The sequence below is a fragment of the Nilaparvata lugens genome, chromosome 14 (assembly GCF_014356525.2).
Source record: "Nilaparvata lugens isolate BPH chromosome 14, ASM1435652v1, whole genome shotgun sequence".
Taxonomy (NCBI): Eukaryota; Metazoa; Arthropoda; class Insecta; order Hemiptera; family Delphacidae; genus Nilaparvata; species Nilaparvata lugens.
This window is the reverse complement of record NC_052517.1, coordinates 458,660-477,142: the sequence shown is the minus strand read 5'-3', so window position 1 is coordinate 477,142 and position 18,483 is coordinate 458,660. Positions and strand designations below refer to the sequence as shown.

Sequence of the window (18,483 nt, the reverse complement as noted above, 5' to 3'; positions counted from 1 at the left end):
CAGAGTAATATTTTCGTTATGTTAAGTTTTTAATAACTCATAAAACGGGAAATCAGTTATTTTATACTCATTCACACTTTATTATTTATTGATTCATACAACAAGTACATCATCAAAAATGTTAGGGAGAGAAAAAATAAGGTAACCTTTTGCCATTACTCTCCCAAATTTGGATAAGGTTACACATAGTCCGAAATAGGTTAAGACTTGTAGTTGTTCACTTCACAAAGTTTTCAGTTCTTAATTATTTTCACAACGTAGATTTTTAAATTTACCTTACTTCCTTTAAATGATTGATTCTTTATTAATTGATACAACAAGTACATGATCAAAAATGATAGGGAGAGAAAAAATAAGGTAACCTTGCTATTCCTGTCCCAAATTTAGATAAGGTTACACATAGTCCGAAATAGGTCAAGTCTTGTAGTTGTTCACTTCACAAAGTTTTCAGTTCTTAATTATTTTCACAAAGTAGATTTTTAAATTTAGATGCTTCAAAATCAAACATAGAAGAAATGTTTCACATTATTAACACTAAAATAAGAAATAAGTTAGATAAATAAATAAATTAATTAATTATAAGATAGATAATAAATAAATTAGAGAAATAAATAATTTTGCAGGTCCAAAAAAAATTTAATTCTCACTCATTATTCACTTCCTACAGAGATTCACGAATGTCGCATCAACACGTCTCAACTACTCAACTGATTTACTTGACATTTTGCATTCAGATTCTTAACTCACCGAGGATGGTAATAGGACTATTTTAAACTCTTCAAGATTAAACTCAAACCCATGCTCTGCAAGCGTTTAATTAAAAACTTGACAAACTGAAATCTTGAAGAGTTTAAAATAGTCCTATAACCATCCTCGGTGAGTTAAGAATCTAAATGCGAAATGTCAAGTAAATCAGTTGAGAAGTTGAGACGTGATGATGCGTCATTCGTGAATCTCCTATCCCCTACGTGTATAAGCCAGTTCTTTCCTTTATTATAGTATAGATTTGATTTGTTTGTGCAGGTGTGATGGAAGATAATTTGAAGAAAACCTATTATAAACATCTCCAGAAATAATGGAGCTGTAAATATTGAGATACCACCTCTAATACAAGGCCCCGGCCTACGATATTGCAACGTCGCAGTGTAGGCCTAGAATCTAATTGACCGAGCGAGCGAGGTCTAAGATTCAAGTTGACGGTTTGGCATTTCTCTTAATGTTTAAATGTTTGAATGGTTCATATGTTGCGCATATCTTACCTTCAATTTCAAGTAAGAGCTATCATTGGGAAGGCATAGGCATCGTGGGTCTATATCTCTTTAAGGTCTTTGGTTTCCATCAACGTTGTAGACAGTTGCAGCCAGACCTGATAACAGCGCTCACACTCACATTCCGGGACGACACGTCACGGTACGATAGGACAGAAAGCTCTATGTTTATTTAGGATTTTTTCTAGACATTTTAAATCGATAAATTATTTATTAATTTTTGAGAAAACATAACAACAGGTCAATGTAACTTACTGAGCGCGAGGTCTACTGTTCACAGAACTACTAGTATTAGAGGTGGCTATGGATACATCCGATGCTGGAATATTTAGTACTATTTGTGAAGTAATGAAACATCGGTTCATGGTTCGATTCACATGGTGAAAGTGGCATTCTTACCTGGAACTTGGTGAATTCGTCAGCTCTCAACTCCTCCCGGGCCAAAATCAACCTGACCACGTGCTGAGGGAGCAGAGTGAACGATCCCAGGTTCAGCACCTCGTTACCATGCTCATCTACGAATTCCAATACCTGAAAAACGAATTATCAAATTTCAAAAGAGTTAATTATCAAATTTCAATAATTTACCAGGTAAATATTTGTACATAGTTCACAAAATGACCTTCAGATAGCGCTTGTCAGGCCCAAGTAGTGTCTTCTTCAAGGTCTCTTGTTTGTTTGTTTGTTTTTAAAGCTTCCCAGAGACTCTAATCAGAGTATAGGAATTGTCAAAAATTTATAATACATACAGTATTACAAAAAAAGAAGAAAAAAAATCACACAAAGGAACCCTCTCTACACACAAACTCTTCTGTGGTATAGAATACTCCAAGCATCAAAAAACTTTTTAATTCCTTCTCAAAAACATCGACATCTTCACAATTTTTCAAGTGAGTAGGAAGCTTTCTAATAAATTTAAGGCCCATATATGTAGGTTTTTTCTCAAAAAGAGCTGTTCTGTGATACAGTGAAGCAAAGTCTCCTCTATTTCTAGTATTGTATCCATGCGAATCAGCATTTCTAGTCATTGTCTGTCTTCTAACATGCATAATCACCTCATAGATATAAATAGAGGGAACGGTTAGTATGCCTAATTCTTTAAAGTGGTTCACACTTCTTCACACTTAGCTACACTAAGCTGAAATAGGTCTTCGAAAGATGTAGGCTGCACTCACACTTAGGCGACTCAGGTAGAGAAGAGACTGGACTCTAGTGGAGAGCATGTGTTTCCAAATGGTGACACTCAGACCAGTCGATTCTAGTCTCCGCGACGTCACCATTTCAAAACACATGATCTCCACTAGAGTCCAGGCTCTTCTCCACCTGAGTCGCCTAAGGTTAGGTTAGGTTAGGTTAGGTTAGGTTAGGTTAGGTTAGGTAAGGTTAGGTTAGAGTTGAGCCTATCTCTACAAGTGAAAACCAGGCTTCAATGTGTTACACACTTAGCGATGTGTTACCTTTTGCACTAGGGACTTAGTACACTTGTACTGTATGTAGCGTTCGGCCGAGGCAAGCAGGGCACACACAGTGTCCACATTGATGCAGCACTGCACGAAACCGGCGCACGCATGCCTCAGTGCGTCCAGCCCATAATAGTCGGCTGCGTTCATCACACCTGCACAAACAAACATTCATTACATTGAATTATCCAACATAGATAATCTGTAATATAATAAAGGAAGGAGCTGGCTTCTACACGTAGGGGATAGGAAATCCACGAATGATGCATCATCAACATGCATAGTGTTTCGTTTTGCTGTGTTGAATAAAGAAAATATTCTATAAATTCTATATCTCACCTAACAGAGTCCTGGGTTGTAGCGTGACACACCCTGTATGAATGTACTCAATCAGCTGGCGAAACACGTCAGGCTCAAACTCCTCCACAATCAGTGTGAAATGCTGGTTGGAGCTCGGCTGAAACATTACAAGCAACAATCACTAGTAGTTCGGAACACACCTAATTTAGTTTAGTTTCCAAACATATAAACAGAAATTGCTCGTTTAATAGTATAGGATATTGTCGGTATACCAATTGCTATAGTGAGGTCCACGTTATAATGGCAGCACCTGATTAACATTGGTGTTGCTATCCTTGTCTATCATTCCACAAAGCAGATAGCGCTATCCCTGCCAGCTTTGCACTGTTACCAAAATTAAAAAATACCAATATTTAATCTCAATTATTATGAAAATTCATTATTAAATCATGGAGAGTTATACTGTATTATGCAGTAAATACAACACTATTTCCCAATTCAAATTAAATGTTTTTATTGATTGATACAATAAGTACATCGTCAAAATGATAGAGAGAGAAAAAATGAGGTAACCTTGTGCTATTCCTCTCCCAAATTTAGATAAGGTTACACATAGTCCGAAATAGGTTAAGTCTTGTAGTTGTTAACTTCACAAAATCTGAAAGATTTGCATTTTTCATGAAATCCATGGATTTTTGCAAAAATGGTGAATAGTTGAAATCACTCAAACTGTCAGGAATGATAGTACTTGACGAGAGCAACAATAATATGTCATCACATTGGCCAAATTCTCTCCTATTCTTGAGTTATAAGCATTTGAAGATGAGTGATTTCTCTGATCTGAGAGTGGAGGTGAGATTCTATGTTTGAGTGAATAACTCGGCCTGTATTGTAGCGAAACGTCGCATATTATAGCACAACACTTGTTAGGTCAACCTCTATCCATAGCCCCAATATCAAACAAATCTGGGAGATTTGAATTTTTCATGATATTCATGGATTTTTGTCAAAAAAGTTCAATTAAAATCATTTAATCATAAATTAACATATTCATTAATGGAACAAAACTATTCACCGTTAACTGAAGTAATATTCATATGAAAAATCTTAATTTAGAAATAATTATTTCAAAAAATGCATTAAAAAGTTATAGAGAACAACGATTAAGAAAGAACAAACTGAAAAAATAGAGAATAAAAACGATTTTGATCTTGTAAAGTATGATAGATAAAAAACAATCCTAACATACTTTCAGTATGAACAAATATTGGATAGTGCAAAAATTTAAAAAGATATTCGCCCGATTGCACAAAAGCCGGTTAAATTATAACCGTGATAAATTTCACGAGAGCCAATCACAAAAGGCCTTTCTGATAAGACCGCTTCTCAGAGTGGTTTTCTCATGGAATTAATCACGATTAAAATTTAACCGGCTTTTGTGCAACCGTCATTGAATGTTTAAATAAATTCATACAAAGTAAAGCGACCACATCACATATACAATAAAAACTACAAGATTCGTTGAAGCTTCAAGGCGGGTTCTCACATAGCATTATCACTGAACGTGTTCAGTTTTATAATTCCAATGAGTTGTAATGGGACTATTCATATACGCTCGGTCGGGCTCAGTGAGAATAGTCCCATAAGAAATAATAGGAATCATATTTTCACAGCGAACGTGTTCAGTTTTATAATTCCAATGAGTTGAAATGGGACTATTCATATACGCTCGTTCGGGCTCAGTGAGAATAGTCCCATAAGAAATAAAAGGAATCATATTTTCACAGAGAACGTTTTCAGTTTTATAATTTCCGTTAATTCTAATGGGACTATTCATACTCGCTCGGTCGGGCTGAGTGTGAATAGCCCCATAAGAAATAAAAGGAATCATATTTTCTCTCACTGCGACTCTGATACTGTTAAGTGAGAATCTGCTGCCTTCAGAGTGGAATACAAACTAAAGAGAAAAGGTAGCATGAAAAGATATTCCATAGTATAGGGCGTTTATGTTCAAAATTTCAAGCCGATTACTGTCTATGATTAATGTGTTGTTGGGAGTGTAAGAGTGTAAAAAGGGCACAGTATGAGAGACTACCAGCGTCACATAGCTTCACCAAAAACAACTACTAGGACTATCGGCTTCAGTTAACACTCACATTTGCAACATAGACACCCTATACACTGTCTACTAATAGTGTGTTGTTGGGAGTGTAAGAGTGAATAACTCGGCCTGTATTGTAGCGAAACGTCGCATATTATAGCACAACACTTGTTAGGTCAACCTCTATCCATAGCCCCAATATCAAACAAATCTGGGAGATTTGAATTTTTCATGATATTCATGGATTTTTGTCAAAAAAGTTCAATTAAAATCATTAATCATAAATTAACATATTCATTAATGGAACAAAACTATTCACCGTTAACTGAAGTAATATTCATATGAAAAATCTTAATTTAGAAATGATTATTTCAAAAAATGCATTAAAAAGTTATAGAGAATATTACGAGAACATTGATTAAGAAAGAACAAACTGAAAAAATTGAGAATAAGAACGATTTTGATCTTGTAAAGTATGATAGACAAAAAACAATCCTAACATACTTTCAGTATGAACAAATATTGGATAGTGCAAAAATTTAAAAAGATATTCGCCCGATTGCACAAAAGCCGGTTAAATTATAACCGTGATAAATTCACGAGAGCCAATCACAAAAGGCCTTTCTGATAAGAACGCTTCTCAGATTGGTTTTCTCATGGAATTAATCACGATTAAAATTTAACCGGCTTTTGTGCAACCGGCATTGAATGTTTAAATAAATTCATACAAAGTAAAGCGACCACATCACATATAGAATAAAAACTACAAGATTCGTTGAAGCTTCAAGGCGGGTTCTCACATAGCAGTATCACTGAACGTGTTCAGTTTTATAATTCCAATGAGTTGTAATGGGACTATTCATATACGCTCGGTCGGGCTCAGTGAGAATAGTCCCATAAGAAATAATAGGAATCATATTTTCACAGCGAACGTGTTCAGTTTTATAATTCCAATGAGTTGAAATGGGACTATTCATATACGCTCGGTCGGGCTCAGTGAGAATAGTCCCATAAGAAATAATAGGAATCATATTTTCACAGCGAACGTGTTCAGTTTTATAATTTCCGTTATTTCTAATGGGACTATTCATACTCGCTCGGTCGGGCTGAGTGTGAATAGCCCCATAAGAAATAAAAGGAATCATATTTTCTCTCACTGCGACTCTGATACTGTTAAGTGAGAATCTGCTGCCTTCAGAGTGGAATACAAACTAAAGAGAAAAGGTAGCATGAAAAGATATTCCATAGTATAGGGCGTTTATGTTCAAAATTTCAAGCCGATTACTGTCTATGATTAATGTGTTGTTGGGAGTGTAAGAGTGTAAAAAGGGCACAGTATGAGAGACTACCAGCGTCACATAGCTTCACCAAAAACAACTACTAGGACTATCGGCTTCAGTTAACACTCACATTTGCAACATAGACACCCTATACACTGTCTACTAATAGTGTGTTGTTGGGAGTGTAAGAGTGTAAGAGGGCACAGTATGAGAGACTACCAGCGTCACATAGCTTCACAAAAACAACTACTAGGACTATCGGCTTCAGTTAACACTCACATTTGCAACATAGACACCCTATACACTGTCTATATTAGTGTGTTGTTGGGAGTGTAAGAGTGTAGAAGGGCACAGTATGAGAGACTACCAGCGTCACATAGCTTCACCAAAAACAACTACTAGGACTATCGGCTTCAGTTAACACTCACATTTGCAACATAGACACCCTATACACTGTCTACTAATAGTGTGTTGTTGGGAGTGTAAGAGTGTAAGAAGGGCACAGTATGAGAGACTACCAGCGTCACATAGCTTCACCAAAAACAACTACTAGGACTATCGGCTTCAGTTAACACTCACATTTGCAACATAGACACCCTATACACTGTCTATTATTAGTGTGTTGTTGGGAGTGTAAGAGTGTAAGAAGGGCACAGTATGAGAGACTACCAGCGTCACATAGCTCACCAAAAACAACTACTAGGACTATCGGCTTCAGTTAACACTCACATTTGCAACATAGACACCCTATACACTGTCTATATTAGTGTGTTGTGGGAGTGTAAGAGTGTAAGAAGGGCACAGTATGAGAGACTACCAGCGTCACATAGCTTCACCAAAAACAACTACTAGGACTATCGGCTTCAGTTAACACTCACATTGCAACATAGACACCCTATACACTGTCTATTATTAGTGTGTTGTTGGGAGTGTAAGAGTGTAAGAAGGGCACAGTATGAGAGACTACCAGCGTCACATAGCTTCACCAAAAACAACTACTAGGACTATCGGCTTCAGTTAACACTCACATTTGCAACATAGACACCCTATACACTGTCTATTATTAGTGCCTATACACTGTCTATGATTAGTGTGTTGTTGGGAGTGTAAGAGTGTAAGAATATTAGTGTGTTGTTGGGAGTGTAAGAGTGTAAGAAGGGCACAGTATGAGAGACTACCAGCGTCACATAGCTTCACCAAAAACACTACTAGGACTATCGGCTTCAGTTAACACTCACATTTGCAACATAGACACCCTATACACTGTCTATTATTAGTGTGTTGTTGGGAGTGTAAGAGTGTAAGAAGGGCACAGTATGAGAGACTACCAGCGTCACATAGCTTCACCAAAAACAACTACTAGGACTATCGGCTTCAGTTAACACTCACATTTGCAACATAGACACCCTATACACTGTCTATATTAGTGTGTTGTTGGAGTGTAAGAGTGTAAGAAGGGCACAGTATGAGAGACTACCAGCGTCACATAGCTTCACCAAAAACAACTACTAGGACTATCGGCTTCAGTTAACACTCACATTTGCAACATAGACACCCTATACACTGTCTATTATTAGTGTGTTGTTGGGAGTGTAAGAGTGTAAGAAGGGCACAGTATGAGAGACTACCAGCGTCACATAGCTTCACCAAAAACAACTACTAGGACTATCGGCTTCAGTAACACTCACATTTGCAACATAGACACCCTATACACTGTCTATGATTAGTGTGTTGTTGGGAGTGTAAGAGTGTAAGAAGGGCACAGTATGAGAGACTACCAGCGTCACATAGCTTCACCAAAAACAACTACTAGGACTATCGGCTTCAGTTAACACTCACATTTGCAACATAGACACCCTATACACTGTCTATTATTAGTGTGTTGTGGGAGTGTAAGAGTGTAAGAAGGGTACAGTATGAGAGACTACCAGCGTCACATAGCTTCACCAAAAACAACTACTAGGACTATCGGCTTCAGTTAACACTCACATTTGCAACATAGACACCCTATACACTGTCTATTATTATTGCAACATAGACACCCTATACACTGTCTATTATTAGTGTGTTGTGGGAGTGTAAGAGTGTAAGAAGGGCACAGTATGAGAGACTACCAGCGTCACATAGCTTCACCAAAAACAACTACTAGACTATCGGCTTCAGTTAACACTCACATTTGCAACATAGACACCCTATACACTGTCTATTATTAGTGTGTTGTTGGGAGTGTAAGAGTGTAAGAAGGGCACAGTATGAGAGACTACCAGCGTCACATAGCTTCACCAAAAACAACTACTAGGACTATCGGCTTCAGTTAACACTCACATTTGCAACATAGACACCCTATACACTGTCTATTATAGTGTGTTGTTGGGAGTGTAAGAAGGGCACAGTATGAGAGACTACCAGCGTCACATAGCTTCACCAAAAACAACTACTAGGACTATCGCTTCAGTTAACACTCACATTTGCAACATAGACACCCTATACACTGTCTATTATTAGTGTGTTGTTGGGAGTGTAAGAGTGTAAGAAGGGCACAGTATGAGAGACTACCAGCGTCACATAGCTTCACCAAAAACAACTACTAGACTATCGGCTTCAGTTAACACTCACATTTGCAACATAGACACCCTATACACTGTCTATTATTAGTGTGTTGTGGGAGTGTAAGAGTGTAAGAAGGGCACAGTATGAGAGACTACCAGCGTCACATAGCTTCACCAAAAACAACTACTAGGACTATCGGCTTCAGTTAACACTCACATTTGCAACATAGACACCCTATACACTGTCTATATTAGTGTGTTGTTGGGAGTGTAAGAGTGTAGAAGGGCACAGTATGAGAGACTACCAGCGTCACATAGCTTCACCAAAAACAACTACTAGGACTATCGGCTTCAGTTAACACTCACATTTGCAACATAGACACCCTATACACTGTCTATTATTAGTGGTTGTTGGGAGTGTAAGAGTGTAAGAAGGGCACAGTATGAGAGACTACCAGCGTCACATAGCTTCACCAAAAAAACTACTAGGACTATCGGCTTCAGTAACACTCACATTGCAACATAGACACCCTATACACTGTCTATTATTAGTGGTTGTTGGGAGTGTAAGAGTGTAAGAAGGGCACAGTATGAGAGACTACCAGCGTCACATAGCTTCACCAAAAACAACTACTAGGACTATCGGCTTCAGTTAACACTCACATTTGCAACATAGACACCCTATACACTGTCTATATTAGTGTGTTGTTGGAGTGTAAGAGTGTAAGAAGGGCACAGTATGAGGACTACCAGCGTCACATAGCTTCACCAAAAACAACTACTAGGACTATCGGCTTCAGTTAACACTCACATTTGCAACATAGACACCCTATACACTGTCTATTATTAGTGTGTGTTGGGAGTGTAAGAGTGTAAGAAGGGCACAGTATGAGAGACTACCAGCGTCACATAGCTTCACCAAAAACACTACTAGGACTATCGGCTTCAGTTAACACTCACATTTGCAACATAGACACCCTATACACTGTCTATTATTAGTGTGTTGTTGGGAGTGTAAGAGTGTAAGAAGGGCACAGTATGAGAGACTACCAGCGTCACATAGCTTCACCAAAAACACTACTAGGACTATCGGCTTCAGTTAACACTCACATTTGCAACATAGACACCCTATACACTGTCTATTATTAGTGTGTGTTGGGAGTGTAAGAGTGTAAGAAGGGCACAGTATGAGAGACTACCAGCGTCACATAGCTTCACCAAAAACAACTACTAGGACTATCGGCTTCAGTAACACTCACATTTGCAACATAGACACCCTATACACTGTCTATTATTAGTGTGTGTTGGGAGTGTAAGAGTGTAAGAAGGGCACAGTATGAGAGACTACCAGCGTCACATAGCTTCACCAAAAACAACTACTAGGACTATCGCTTCAGTTAACACTCACATTTGCACATAGACACCCTATACACTGTCTATTATTAGTGTGTTGTTGGGAGTGTAAGAGTGTAAGAAGGGCACAGTATGAGAGACTACCAGCGTCACATAGCTTCACCAAAAACAACTACTAGGACTATCGGCTTCAGTTAACACTCACATTTGCAACATAGACACCCTATACACTGTCTATTATTAGTGTGTTGTTGGGAGTGTAAGAGTGTAAGAGGGCACAGTATGAGAGACTACCAGCGTCACATAGCTTCACCAAAAAAACTACTAGGACTATCGGCTTCAGTTAACACTCACATTTGCAACATAGACACCCTATACACTGTCTATTATTAGTGTGTTGTTGGGAGTGTAGAGTGTAAGAAGGGCACAGTATGAGAGACTACCAGCGTCACATAGCTTCACCAAAAACAACTACTAGGACTATCGGCTTCAGTAACACTCACATTTGCAACATAGACACCCTATACACTGTCTATTATTAGTGGTTGTTGGGAGTGTAAGAGTGTAGAAGGGCACAGTATGAGAGACTACCAGCGTCACATAGCTTCACAAAAACAACTACTAGGACTATCGGCTTCAGTTAACACTCACATTTGCAACATAGACCCCTATACACTGTCTATTATTAGTGTGTTGTTGGGAGTGTAAGAGTGTAAGAAGGGACAGTATGAGAGACTACCAGCGTCACATAGCTTCACCAAAAACAACTACTAGGACTATCGGCTTCAGTTAACACTCACATTTGCAACATAGACACCTATACACTGTCTATTATTAGTGTGTTGTGGGAGTGTAAGAGTGTAAGAAGGGCACAGTATGAGAGACTACCAGCGTCACATAGCTTCACCAAAAACAACTACTAGGACTATCGGCTTCAGTAACACTCACATTTGCAACATAGACACCCTATACACTGTCTATTATTAGTGTGTTGTTGGGAGTGTAAGAGTGTAAGAAGGGCACAGTATGAGAGACTACCAGCGTCACATAGCTTCACCAAAAACAACTACTAGGACTATCGGCTTCAGTTAACACTCACATTTGCAACATAGACACCCTATACACTGTCTATTATTAGTGTGTTGTTGGAGTGTAAGAGTGTAAGAAGGGCACAGTATGAGAGACTACCAGCGTCACATAGCTTCACCAAAAACAACTACTAGGACTATCGGCTTCAGTTAACACTCACATTTGCAACATAGACACCCTATACACTGTCTATTATTAGTGTGTTGTTGGGAGTGTAAGAATGTAAGAAGGGCACAGTATGAGAGACTACCAGCGTCACATAGCTTCACCAAAAACAACTACTAGGACTATCGGCTTCAGTTAACACTCACATTTGCAACATACACACCCTATACACTGTCTATTATTAGTGTGTTGTTGGGAGTGTAAGAATGTAAGAAGGGCACAGTATGAGAGACTACCAGCGTCACATAGCTTCACCAAAAACAACTACTAGGACTATCGGCTTCAGTTAACACTCACATTTGCAACATACACCACCCTATACACTGTCTATTATTAGTGTGTTGTTGGGAGTGTAAGAGTGTAAGAAGGGCACAGTATGAGAGACTACCAGCGTCACATAGCTTCACCAAAAACAACTACTAGGACTATCGGCTTCAGTTAACACTCACATTGCAACATAGACACCTATACACTGTCTATTATTAGTGTGTTGTTGGGAGTGTAAGAATGTAAGAAGGGCACAGTATGAGAGACTACCAGCGTCACTTAGCTTCACCAAAAACAACTACTAGGACTATCGGCTTCAGTTAACACTCACATTTGCAACATACACACCCTATACACTGTCTATTATTAGTGTGTTGTTGGGAGTGTAAAGGTGGCGGTTCGCGCCGCGACAGAGACAGGAGACCGAGACAGGAGACTGAGACCAGCGACCGCGACAAGTGTCTCGGTCTCTTCGGCATGTACTGTAGGTCGAGACTGAGACCGAAGATCGCGACATCGCGACAAGTGTCATCAAGCAAACGCTCAGTTCAAGAGAGTCTGTCGATGAAGTCAGTGGTGTTTTGTGTCGTGATGGAAAATCTAGTAATGAAGCTACTATTGGAGGAAGGAGAAGACGATGATTTGCTCTTATATTATTATTACAAATACAAAACTCGATATTAGAGTAAAATTAACCAATTACTTCACGTCACAGCAAGGAGCAGTAGACTGGCAAGAACATCATGTCACACGGCTTGTTTGAACTGATTCCACACCACCTTTTCATTCCTGTTATATGTTTCCTTCCAAATATCAATTTTTGCAAAATAAATAAAATAAGAATGACTCACTGTTTTATTTATACTTTCAGCTATGCTTTCCAAATATTGTCCTTCAAATGTTCGTCTCTGTAGGAGTCTAGTTGTTGCATTGTATAGCGGAGGGTGCTGCCTGATTAGTTCAATCAGATTCTCACAGTCTTCGTCAGAAAACACTATTTTTAAACACTAAACACGTGTGCTTTTACGAGCGCGACGGAGACACTACTGGTCCGAAGCAGCGACCGTCTCGCTGTCTCCTGTCTCGCGTTTCGGTCTCCTGTCTCTGTCTCGCTCGCGAACTGTCGCGTATACATTGACTAATGTCAAGTGACGGTCGCGGTCGCTGGTCTCAGTCTCCTGTCTCGGTCTCCTGTCTCTGTCGCGGCGCGAACCGCTACCTTAAGAGTGTAAGAAGGGCACAGTATGAGAGACTACCAGCGTCACATAGCTTCACCAAAAACAACTACTAGGACTATCGGCTTCAGTTAACACTCACATTTGCAACATAGACACCCTATACACTGTCTATTATTAGTGTGTTGTTGGGAGTGTAAGAGTGTAAGAAGGGCACAGTATGAGAGACTACCAGCGTCACATAGCTTCACCAAAAACAACTACTAGGACAATCGGCTTCAGTTAACACTCACATTTGCAACATAGACACCCTATACACTGTCTATTATTAGTGTGTTGTTGGGTGTGTAAGAGTGTAAGAAGGGCACAGTATGAGAGACTACCAGCGTCACATAGCTTCACCAAAAACAACTACTAGGACTATCGGCTTCAGTTAACACTCACATTTGCAACATAAACGCCCTATACCATGGCATATCACCATAAATGATACAGTATCAACACAATATGATACAGTATCAATTCAACTTGATACACAACACCATAATTTGATACAAAACTTACAAACTTTTCAACTGAATTCTACAAACCTACTTGGACTATCGGCTTCAGTTAACACTCACATTTGCAACATAGACACCCTATACACTGTCTATTATTAGTGTGTTGTTGGGAGTGTAAGAGTGTAAGAAGGGCACAGTATGAGAGACTACCAGCGTCACATAGCTTCACCAAAAACAACTACTAGGACTATCGGCTTCAGTTATCACTCACATTTGCAACATAAACGCCCTATACCATGGCATATCACCATAAATGATACAGTATCAACACAATATGATACAGTATCAACTCAACTTGATACACAACACCATAATTTGATACAAAACTTACAAACTTTTCGACTGAATTCTACAAACCTACTTGGACTATCGGCTTCAGTTAACAGTCACATTTGCAACATAAATGAACTATACCATGGGATATCACCATAAATGATACAGTTTCAACACAATATGATACAGTATCAACACAATATGATACAGTATCAACACAATATACCATGGCATATCTTCTCGTGCTATCTTTTCTCTATGGTAGAACATTGAAACACATGCTACAAATTGAAATCGATTGATGCATTCTTTTAGAATGGGATGCAGAATAAAATGCATTCGAGAGCAAGCATGCAACTGCATTATTATGCAATATTATGCATCGATTAAAGAGTGCGAGAGCGGTCAAACAGACAGCGGTCAGCGATCAAAACGGTCTTAGGAAAATATAGATATATTTATACTATAATAAAGAAAGAACTGGCTTATACACGTAGGGGATAGGAAATTCACGAATGACGCATCATCACATCTCAACTACTCAACTCATTAACTTGACATTTTGCATATACATTCTTAGGCTCAACTCACACTGACGCGACTTAGGACAAGAAGAGACTCGATTCTAGTGGAGAGCATGTGTTTTGAAATGGTGACGTCGCGGAGACTAGAATCGACTGGTCTGAGTGTCACCATTTACAAACACATGCTCTCCACTAGAGTCCAGTCTCTTCTCCATCTGAGTCGCCTAAGTGTCAGTTGAGCCTTAGATATCTATAATAAAATAAAGGATAGAATCGGCTTATACACGTAGGGGATAGGAAATTCACGAATGACGCATCATCACGTCTCAACTACTCAACTCATTAACTTGACATTTTGCATATACATTCTTAATCAACCGAGGATGGTTATAGACCTATTTGAGATTCTCAAAGATCTCAGTAGGTCAAGACCCTTGCGGAGTACGGGTTACCTGCTAGTAATATAATACATCTGTATTCCCTCAAGACCGCTGGTACGCCTGAACGCTCCCTGTGTGTACACACCCCAATTTAAAAAAAAATTTAGAAGGAAAACATCACTAAAAATTATAACACATAAATTTAGAGGAAAAAGAAGCAGCACTGTGAGCTGAATACAAGCAAATCATTATGAAAATACAAGAAGTTTTAAAAGTGTTTAAGAAATTGTGCACTAAAATGCTTTATTGTTCGGAAATATTTTCCCTGTTAAAAAGTAGCCGAACATTAACCAAATAGAGATTTCAATTGAGATAGGAAACATTTAGATTTAAATAACAGTTAAAGCCAACTATAGTGCAATAGAGATATAGAGCCGGTCGCACAAAAGCCGGTTGAATTTTAATAGTGATTAATTCTCCACAAGAATCAATCAGGGAAGCCGTCGTTTCAATAAAGCTTTCTCTGAGTGGTTTTTGTGAAATTAATCACGGTTAGAATTAATCCGGCTTTTGTGCAACTGGGCCTAAGACACATAGAGAAACGGTAGGCAGAATATCGCATCGCTGAAAATCATACGGTGACGTATAGCCAAACTATACAACACAAACATATTCTGAGATGAAAGCTTTCTGCTATTCAATATTATCAAAACATTTTGAATGATACCAGCATATTGATACTTTGAAGCAAAAACCTAACCCTTGCTATAGTGAGGTCCACGTTATAATGGCAGTGGAGAAAGATAGGAGAACAACGTTGCCGATCCTCTGTCTTGTCAATTGCTTCTGTAGACGGTAGCTGATACAGGTTTATTGAGGTAATATTTTCTGTTCATTCTCGTTCTAAATAATCGATTATATTTTATTAAGCAAGAAATAAAATTTTTCATAATGAATTTTCATAATTAAGATTTTCTCACCAGCGGGCAAGGCTTGATTCCTTTTGCTGGTGATGCCGGATTACCATTGAGAATCTAATTATGATTTTGGTATTATTTATGCTTAATTTTTATTTTAATTATTTTATACTCTTTATTATTAAATTATGTATTTTCTTTTATTATGTTTTGAATATGTATTTATTGTATGGCAAATAAATGATTTGATTTGAAAAAAAAGATGAAATATTTTGTTAATTAACTAGTAGTTCTCTAAACAATAGACCTCGCACTCAGTAAGTTACATTGACCTGTTATGTTTTCTCAAAAATCAATAAATAATTTATCAATTTAAAATGTCTAGAAAAAATCCTAAATAAGCATAGAGCTTTCTGTCCTATCGTACCGTGACGTGTCGTCCCGGAATGTGAGTGTGAGCGCTGTTATCAGGTCTGGCTGCAACCTGTCTACAACGTTGATGGAAAGATACAATTTTCAAGATGTTCGACGTTTTTGAACGGGTAGTATTATAGTCAACTGTCTACTAACGTTGATGGAAAGATACATTTTCAAGATGTACAACGTTTTTGAACGGGTAGTATTATAGTCAACTGTCTACTAACGTTGATGGAAACATACAATTTTCAAGATGTTCGATGTTTTTGAACGGATAGTATTATAGTCCACTAGACAGCTGATTTATGATGAATAATTCTATAGTCTGATTTTTACTCTAATATTGGCGTATGAAGGAGGCTCCTTTCTCTTTTTATATTATCCTTGAAATGCAAAATTTCCAAGAACCTTGTATATACGTCGACGCGCAATTTAAAAAGGAACATACCTGTCAAATTTCATGAAAATCTATCACCGGGTTTTGCCGTAAATGCGCAACGTAAAAACATTGAAACATTAAGAGAAATACCAAACCGTCGACTTGAATCTTAGACCTCACTTCGCTTGGTCAATTATTAATTCTACATTGTTGAAAGACGATCTGGCACCAGAGCAAAGCGAGAAAGAGCGTTATCTGCTTTGTTGAATGATAGACAAGGATAGCAATACCATTGCTAATCAAACACTGCCATTATAACGTGGACCTCACTATAACTGAAGCAAAACCTCTCAGATTTCCTAACTAGGCTTCCAATTTTACCTTTTTTACCTTCAAATTCATCCACTCAAAGTCATGTTTATACTTACACAGTTTAGCTATACGTCAACCTATGACTTTTGGGGATGCGATATTATGATTTTCCAGAGAATCACATAGCACAGATAGACAAAACAAACAGCATAGAGTGCACACAGTGACCATAGAGCACTAGATAACATAGAGTGGCAACTAGACTGTGTTGTTACCTCTTGTATTGGAGCTAACTGTTGAGTATAGCTCCCCTTCTGTTGTAACACACAGAAAAAAAACACCATTTTTCCAATTGAAAACACAAAATGCTCACAATTTTGTGAGTAAATCTATAAAAATGCTACAATTCAATCTCATCTGATTGTGTTTGGAATTTAAAAATTCACAGAGAAATCGTAATCTACCAAATAACTGGGAAAATCCTACAATTCAGTACCGTTTGGAATTTTGAATTCTCCCAAAAATTGTCTACAAACTAGTTGCAAATATAAAATCCTTTAAGTGCCGGTTGCACAAAAGCCGGTTAGATTTTAATCGTGGTTAATTCCTCGGGAACCAATCTTTTCTAAAAAGCCTTCTCTGATTGATTCTCGTGGCAATTAATCGGGATTAAAAGTTAACAGACCTTTGTGCAACCAAGTGTAAGACTATCAAATTCCTCAGGAAAATTGCTGAAATTCAGTCTCATTTGAATTTGAATTCCTCACAAAATTTGTTATCAATCTACAAACGAGTAGTTGGGTAGACAGGCAGGTTGATTTCAAACCGGTAGTTCGGGGGTCCACCTGAAACTGTGAGTGCAGTCTAATATATTAATATAATAAAGGAAAGAGCTGGCTTATACACGTAGGGGATAGGAAATTCACGAATGACGCATCATCACGTCTCAACTACTCAACTGATTAACTTGACATTTTGCATATACATTCTTAATTCACCGAGGATGGTTATAGGCCTATTGTAAATTCTTCAAGATTTCATTACGTCAAGTTTTCGGTTTCTCATGTTTTAAAATAGACCCTTGCGAAGCAAGGATTTCTTACTAGTAAATAACAAATTTTCTGTAAAATATAGATCACCAATATCCCTCTAATTACCCACGCACAAGCCTAGGGTTCAAGGGGGGGCTTCAACGTCAGCAAAAACCATTTTCATAAAAGTTTCTGTAAAATATAGAAAACTCAGCACCTATATCTCTCAAATCAACCACGCACAATCCTAGGGTTTATGGGGGCTTGAACGTCAGAAAAAAAAAACATTTTCATCAAATTTTCTGTAAAATATAGAAAACTCAGCACCAATATCCCTCCAATTACCCACGCACAAGCCTAGGGTTCATGAGGGCTTCATCGTCAGCAAAAAACATTATTATAAAATTTTCTGTGAAATATTAAAAATTCGTCACCAATATCCCTCAAATTACCCACGCACAAGCCTAGGGTTCATGAGGGCTTCATCTTCAGCAAAAAACATTTTCTGTAAAATATAATTGAAAACTCATCACCTACATCTCTCAAATCAACCACGCACAAGCCTAGGGTTAATGTAGGCTTCATCTTCAGCAAAAAACATTTTCTGTAAAATATACAAAACACATCACCAGTATCCCTCTAATTACCCACGCACAAGCCTAGGGTTCATTAGGGCTTCA

At 38.1% G+C, this 18,483-nt stretch overlaps 1 protein-coding gene across 5 annotated transcripts in view; it reads right to left on the bottom strand.

Annotated features, from left to right (window-relative positions):
• Positions 1-18,483, bottom strand: part of LOC111055423 (serine-enriched protein) — a 50,429-nt gene that overhangs the window by 21,254 nt on the left and 10,692 nt on the right. For 4 of the 5 annotated variants that reach the window (XR_005572830.1, XM_039440431.1, XM_039440432.1 and 1 more), the window contains exons 4-6: positions 3,068-3,185; positions 2,726-2,883; positions 1,668-1,799 (exon numbers count right to left, since the gene is read on the bottom strand). Coding sequence is in view for 4 of the 5 variants with exons in the window: in XM_039440431.1 (XP_039296365.1) it covers positions 1,668-1,799; positions 2,726-2,883; positions 3,068-3,185 (408 nt within the window). In the remaining variant the exon portion in view is untranslated. Of the gene's footprint in view, positions 1-1,667; positions 1,800-2,725; positions 2,884-3,067; positions 3,186-17,047; positions 17,087-18,483 lie in introns of all 5 variants that reach the window. The other variant, XM_039440433.1, reaches the window with a different exon arrangement.